Source organism: Sphaeroforma arctica (genome assembly GCF_001186125.1).
Source record: "Sphaeroforma arctica JP610 unplaced genomic scaffold supercont1.1178, whole genome shotgun sequence".
In the NCBI taxonomy this organism is placed as follows: domain Eukaryota; class Ichthyosporea; order Ichthyophonida; genus Sphaeroforma; species Sphaeroforma arctica.
This window is the reverse complement of record NW_014039380.1, coordinates 465-7,795: the sequence shown is the minus strand read 5'-3', so window position 1 is coordinate 7,795 and position 7,331 is coordinate 465. Positions and strand designations below refer to the sequence as shown.

General features: G+C 43.3%; 2 protein-coding genes across 2 annotated transcripts; one reads left to right on the top strand and one right to left on the bottom strand.

Moving 5' to 3' along the window:
* Positions 1–353: 353 nt before the first annotated feature.
* On the bottom strand, positions 354–7,126 carry SARC_10229 (hypothetical protein; the record flags this gene model as incomplete). Its single annotated transcript, XM_014295733.1, has 9 exons — positions 354–1,783; positions 2,619–2,719; positions 3,118–3,322; positions 3,902–4,097; positions 4,667–4,845; positions 5,196–5,394; positions 5,852–5,947; positions 6,412–6,522; positions 6,997–7,126. Coding segments are annotated over 9 exons (1,345 nt in total), but the record flags the coding sequence as incomplete, so codon positions are not given.
* On the top strand, positions 1,184–1,429 carry SARC_10230 (hypothetical protein; the record flags this gene model as incomplete). Its single annotated transcript, XM_014295734.1, has 1 exon — positions 1,184–1,429. A coding segment is annotated over one exon (246 nt), but the record flags the coding sequence as incomplete, so codon positions are not given.
* Positions 7,127–7,331: the final 205 nt, after the last annotated feature.

The window sequence follows — 7,331 nt, the reverse complement described above, 5'->3', positions numbered from 1 at the left end:
TATATATATATATATATATATATAGCTTGCTTATAATTCAGAAATAGATACAATTTTCATTGACAGGCGAAGTGAAAAGTGGGACAGGCTCTAATATGCGAATGAAGATATTGCTGGTAGCTTGTTACGATCTCTACTTGCCGTCGGCGTGAGTATACTGCGGTGTTGACTGACCTCGGCAGCGATACTCGACACTGCCGAACTGTCGAATTAGTTAGGAGTGTCCTATCACACTCTTCACCAACCAACCCTTTGGTCAATAAAAGTAATCAGATCTCAAACATTAAATAGCCTGGACCTCTCTAAACAAAAGGATACGCTTAACTGAGTACCGCAGGATGTGGTTTCGTTGCTTCGCATGGTTGACTACACTTTATTGAGGTGAACACACACAGCTGGTCCTCAATAGCAATGGCCAGCACGCAGTGGGACGTGCTGCGCGCACATTTGGTGTACGTATCATCCCAGGGCCGTACCCGTAATACCTCCCCTGAATCCTCCAGTGATTAAGGTGTTTGGGAATGTCTGCGCCCATGCACCCAGGACTAGGTGCATCGGACGCAGAGATCTGTTTACAGGCAACCGTGGCAGGACAAGTCCAAGGACGACTATGCAACACCGGCTTCAAATGCAGTTACGTAGCATACACAGATATAGTGTACATACGAATGAGCGCTAGTCACCACACAGTGGTGACTGTGGGTACTTATATACACAAACTTCACAGTCCATCTACCCGCGTATAATAACAACTAGCTATTCCACCTACTTGGTATACACCATGACATCCATCGAGCTCAGTCACCCGTCCGTATGTATTGATCTATAATCAATAGTTCCTCTGTCGCCCAGTCATCCGCATCCGTCACGCACAGTCACACTGACTATCGACGCTATGTGTATTCAACCTACTCCCAATGCTGCAGTACAGCCATCTCTTACCTCTCGTATGGGAGTGGTATTGCCGTTCGGTGTACAAGTGAAGGAATTGTCTCTCTCGGGATAGCCCCCACCAACTACTACCACAGCGCAAAGGTGCAGTATTGTGCGGTTGTAGCTCAGTATAAGGGGTTTAGAGTTTTAAGGTTTTTATCGGCAATACGTTGCCATTCAGGTACATTCTCAAAAATATCAATTATGTAGCCACCCACCATTTCCGCCGTATCTGTGTACCACCACACAGTGTGGGTCCAGTCAGAACGGCAAGAGGTTGTCTGTGTATGGCATTGAGACTGTACTGTGGGCTGGGCATGCCATCGCGTGCGACGGTCTAGGCCAATCAATGACCGAGGTGTCTGTCAGCTGCTCTGAGCATACGTTTGTAGGGATGAAGCGATGCAGCGGTTCCCCACTGAGAGACACTCCGAACACACTCACAGAACGGACCAATAATGCACACAGGATACTGGAGATGAGCTGTATGGTGTAGAACCCTACGCCCAGACCCCTCTCAAACATCCCCGCAGCCGGGTGCATTATCTGCCTATCCCTATACCCTGTTGACCCACGAAGTATAAACTGTGCGTGTGTACCCCCAACCTGCTCACCCGCTCACTCGCTGGGTCATCCCCATCTCACTAAAGACCCCCCAGGGATATACTACTGTGTACCTACTTTCAGGTAATGTTGTGTAGGTGGTTGATTGTCTACAGCCATCATCTGTCTCTGAGCTCCTCTTCGGGGAAGGGCAGTGGATAGTACGCTTCTGTGGCACAGGTGAAAGGCCCTCCATACCCGCCCTTGGTGTATTTGTCGACTATGTCCATAAACGCAGACGTCGTACCTGTCCGGAGGGAAGCACGTGTGTGTGTGTGTGTGAAATGACAAATGTTAGTGGTACACACAGAAGGGTGTGATGACAGGTGTTAGTGCCAGGTGATAAAGATGATACATGGTACACACAGGTGTGTATGTGATGACAAGCTTTGGTATAAAAAACAACTTAGAAACTACAGCAGAGGAGAAAGGTATAGAAAGCTACAGCAGAGGAGAAAGGTATAGAAAGCTACAGCAGTGGAGAGCATCAGTTGAGGTATAGGTTCAACATAACCGTAAACCCTAAACTCGATAGCTAGGCAGAACCGAACTAAAACAACTGCGTAGTGGTTTGGTAAGGCTAGAGACAGAGAGCAGTTCGATGGAACAGCTGGGCGGGTAGTCCTCTTTGAAATCGGGGCGTGTAGTTTAGGGTTTTAGGGTTTGCTCAAAGACGGGATCGGAACATGATTTTGTTCTAATAAGCAAATAGGCATACATACGCGCAATGCTACCCATGGAACTGAGAATTATAGCATATGGCTTAAACATGTACGGGTGTGTATATGTGTATGTACACACAACTAAGCCAGCGTACGTAACCATACCTATATATCTGCTCATTATCGCACATATACACACCCAATCACATCTTTATTACACTTGTACATACTCAATCAAATTTTTATTACACTTATACACACTGAATCCCATTCTTTTACACATAAATACACCAAAATGTATTACCATTACACTTATATACACACCCAATCGTATCTCTAGATACATGTGTATATTCATGTACACTTATAATCCGCTACAAGGTGTCGAGACGTCAGGTATAGAAGTCCTCTTGGGCATACCTGCAAAGGCTAGCATGACGCCACCCATGACAACAGCCCCGCAGAAGAACATGTATGACGACTCGCTCCGTGTCGGCGTCCTTCCTTCCTTGGTGATCATTCTGAGAAAAGGGATTGGATTTTGGGTTTCAGGTTTCAGGGGTTGATTATAAACCAAGGCGGGAGGTGCTATAGGTAGGTATATGGAGGTAGCATCAATTTATTTTCCTACGAGAAAAGCCGCGCGTGTCTAGTTATATAGGTATGCGATTCTCGAACGCGGTTGGGCGATAAAACTACGAGTAAGTGTACTTCAACCACACAAAATTATACGCGATTTCGTGGTTAATGGTGAGCAGATAACAGCTTTAAATGCTTGTATGTTGACAGTACAAAAGTCTATGTAATATATGTCTATATATCAGTAAACGTCTGTATACTACAATCATACTCATCACACGCAATATCTATCACGCACGAATGTACGTATACATATCGCCATAAACAAATCCTCTCTCACCGTCGTTTGTCAATCAACGTAAACAGCGGCGGCAGGATAAATGTAAACGGCAAGATGGTGACCGCCGAGACCATCGCCAAGAAGTCATCCATGAACGGAATGAGCTCAACGACCACGTAGCCACAGATGAACAGTAGTGAGGAGAGGCTCAGGTACTTGATGGCTGTCTGCGGTGTCCAGATAGTATACTCCTTCCAACTGTACACTGTAGTATGTGTAGCAGCGAATGATGTAGGTGTGTGTAAGGCTTGTTCAAGTTTGTAGATGAGTATAAGGAGGAAGGGGGGGGGGGGAGAATGTATGTAGGTGTATATGTAGCTGGATTGTCAATGCATAGCGAGAGGGTATGGTTTCAGATGGACAGCAGGCTCGAATGAAAAGATGCCATATCGTCACTATAGAAGTCAGGCATAGGTAGTTGATGGTCGTCTATAGTGTCTACACAGTATCTTTCTTCCCACTGTGCACTAATAAGGGCAGATATCATTAAAGCATTTATAAATATAAATTATTATGAATACATATATACATATATGTATACAACAAATACATACAAATAACATACACATACACATACACACATATATATATATATATATATAAATATATATATATATATATATATGTATATATATATATGTATATGTATGTATATATGTATATATATATACGTAGCATATATATATATATATAGGATATATATATATATACATAAACATACGTATATATATGCATATACACATTTATACTGTTACGACAATAGTCAATCACCAAGTACACTTACGTATGGGGTACAAGGACTTCATCAGAGTAATCATGGCTATAGCGCACACCACCACCGTATGACAAAGCAGGAAGACATGCATGAGACGGCGCAGGTTTAATGATTCGAGAGAGTCCACCGCCGGTGCTTCTACCGTAGGCCCAGCGTAGACGTAGATTAGCGTAGCCGATAGCAGGAAGATGGTTACCGTGATAGACTACCGAGAAGGTTCGGAAAAGATGAATAGTAAGGGGTGTATGAGAGGGTATCGCGTATACAGATGATACGGCAGTAGCCAGATCGAGGGGAAACCGCTTGCATGTACATGAGCGTAGCTGATGACACAGAAGAAGTGACTCGTGTTCACTGTAAAGATACATACAGGTAAGGCAGGTGGCTGGGAACGGTTGTTGGCACACGGGCAGAGTGCATGACATGAGTACTATAGTACCTATAGCGATTTGGTACGGATACGACAATTTGTATTATATTATCAGGCACTGATTGTGTCACCTTTCATAGATCATCCATTTATCTGCAAAACAACTAAAGTATGCTCTGATGTTAGGGTTTTGGGTTTAGTGAAACCGTAAAAGTTCGGTAGAATTCTCCAGATTACACATGAAGGCACAACGCAACAAATACCTGCCATAGCCAAACAGCACTGGCATGATGGCGATAAGATATCCATAGAGGGCTCATCTGTGGCCACAGATAAACGTTTACACACACATATATATATATATATATATACGATATTGTAATCTATATATACTACCCATATACCTGAGAGACGAACAAGGCCTTTTTGAAGTCAGCCGGATTCTTCATCTCAGACATGAAGGCGAAATAGAACACATGCCCTCCATAGCCAAACACCACCGTCATGATGGCGTTAAAAATATCCTTGAAGGATGCATCTGTGACAACAGCCACAGCGTACGCGTTCGCCCGGTGGTTCACATCTGCGGGTATGTGGTACAATTAAATTTGTTAATATATGCGGTACGATAAACGGTTGTTGATTCTGTGAACATCCAGTAGGTATCGCGCTTGCCACAGATATAAAGTAGAGTAGAAAATATGTTCATGAGAAACACGTCTCACACATCTTTCTATTTTACTTCGCAAAGACACGGCGTGCGAAGTTGTCACGGATGTTCCCAGAATAGTAATCACACTGAGGAGAATCACTGCTGCAGCATGTAACTGCAATAACAGACCCCCAACGCATAGAAAACATCCGCTCCATAAATTCATAGATTAATACACGGACACAGACACACGTGTTTACTTTATATGTATATATACTTACTTTGCAAGGGTAGAGCAATGACGGTAGTCATAAGGGGTATCACAATAGTGACAAGTCCAACGATACTCACAACTGTGAGAGCGTGAAAGGTCCGCAATTGAGTTAAAAGACAGCCAATGAACGCAGCCGCAGAGATGCACAGGGCCAGGCACTGTTTGCCTTCTGTAATGTTCACGAGCGCTATACCACCTGTCAGAATCTACGATAATATGGAAGAGATAGGATGAGATATATATCCTAACAATCACACACACATAAAAAATATATATTTATATATATACGTACACACACACACATATATATATATATATATATATATATATATACATATACATATATATATAAATATGTATTTATACACATATGGACACATACACGAATAATTACACAGTAATATGATATGCTGACAGCGTGAGGTTGATATTTTAGAGACATGCGTACGTACTAACTAACTGAACACTTGTAACTTTTTTTGCCTCCTGTCTTGTTCACAATTGCCATTCCGCCGACCAGAACTACTGTGAGCATGGAGTAGACGCCGATACGCTAAATGGGCAAAGCTTAAACGAATATAATGCAGACCCGAGCTCTCGGCGATGCTTATTATTTCAATATACAATATATATATATATGTGTGTGTGTGTGTATATTCGTACCTGTGCAGCGGCTTCGGAGAAAACACTGATATACATCCAGAAGGAAATAATGCGACCACCGGCGGTACCAAACATCATTTTCGCCACATCCGAATACTGTAGACAGTACCGAATAAATTAAACGGGTTGAACGCGTTAGTGGTGTAACTAGATTTGTTTGAAGGCACAGATTGCCGGTTTCGCGAGGCTTGCAAGACTCTTTGTGCTGTTGAATGTTACATCAAACGAGAAAATAATAGAGAGCTCATACGGGTACAGTCCAACTACAGATTCTCTTCCGAGTTCTTATGACCTGACATTGTGCCCCGACTTTCTCTGTGGAGGTCCATGGCACCGAATGATTATCTTCAATTCAGTGCCACTCTATCCTCACTTTATGTGAACAACCATATACAGCCAGAACATCTGTGTATGTACACTACTGCGGGTGTCTACAACAGTGTCGGCATGACACGCAAATGGCTCTGTATCAAAGCACGCAGCGTCTCTAAACACAAGGAATAGCTATAGTACATGTGACGGTAAGTGAGCAAACGCTGCCTTCATCGATGTCTGTGTACCTCATGTATACTTTTTCTGTGTCGTAGTTTTATATCCCGCAGCAGCAGACCCGTCCACGTCGCCAAGAAGCCCAGAGCTATAACTAGAACTACCAGCGACAACCACCCAATCTGTGTAGGTAAGTAAGACATTTATAATTAGAACTAATCGCGACAACCAGCCAACCTTTTTAGGTAGGTAAGACATCTATAATTAGAATTAATCGCGACAACCAGCCAATGGTAACTCACCATCTACAAAAATTAGTGACCACCGGCCAATCTAAGTATGCAAGTACCAATAGCGACAGCCAGCCAGGAGTATCATACCAATTATTGGTAGGATACGTGCAACAAAGTGGTTTGTGGGTCTAAAGAAAAGTATTAAAAAAAGTAGCGCATGCCAGATGGAGACTCTTCGGTTGTTCCATCAATCGAGAATCTTCTAAACCTGCGCATGCTCAGAGACAGTTCGGTATCTCCCTGAGCGGTAACACAGTGACTCTTTGGTCGCACAAGAATATACAGAACCCAAATAGTCATACCCACGGGTATATATACACAAGGTGTCACAGATTTGAAACCACTCGCGCATTGTGGACATGCCTTGGCCGATGCTTCAGGCATAGCAATCACGGCCAAGCCCAGGACTTCGGTTGTCATGGTAATACATGTGCGCCACCACGGCGAGGCGGATATTTTGTTGTGGTACTTTTCTTCATCGATATCCGACTGCACCAGCGGGCGAGAGTGTAGACAAAGGTTAGGACAGATAGGGATGAGTGATGAATCATGAGTATGTTTAAGCACAGTGAATGGGATAGATAGGTGGTTATTTAAGCACAGTGAATGGGATAGATAGGTGACTATTTAAGCACAGTGAAATAGGGTAGATAGGTGGTTATTTAAGTACAGTGAATGGGGTAGATAGGTGGATATTT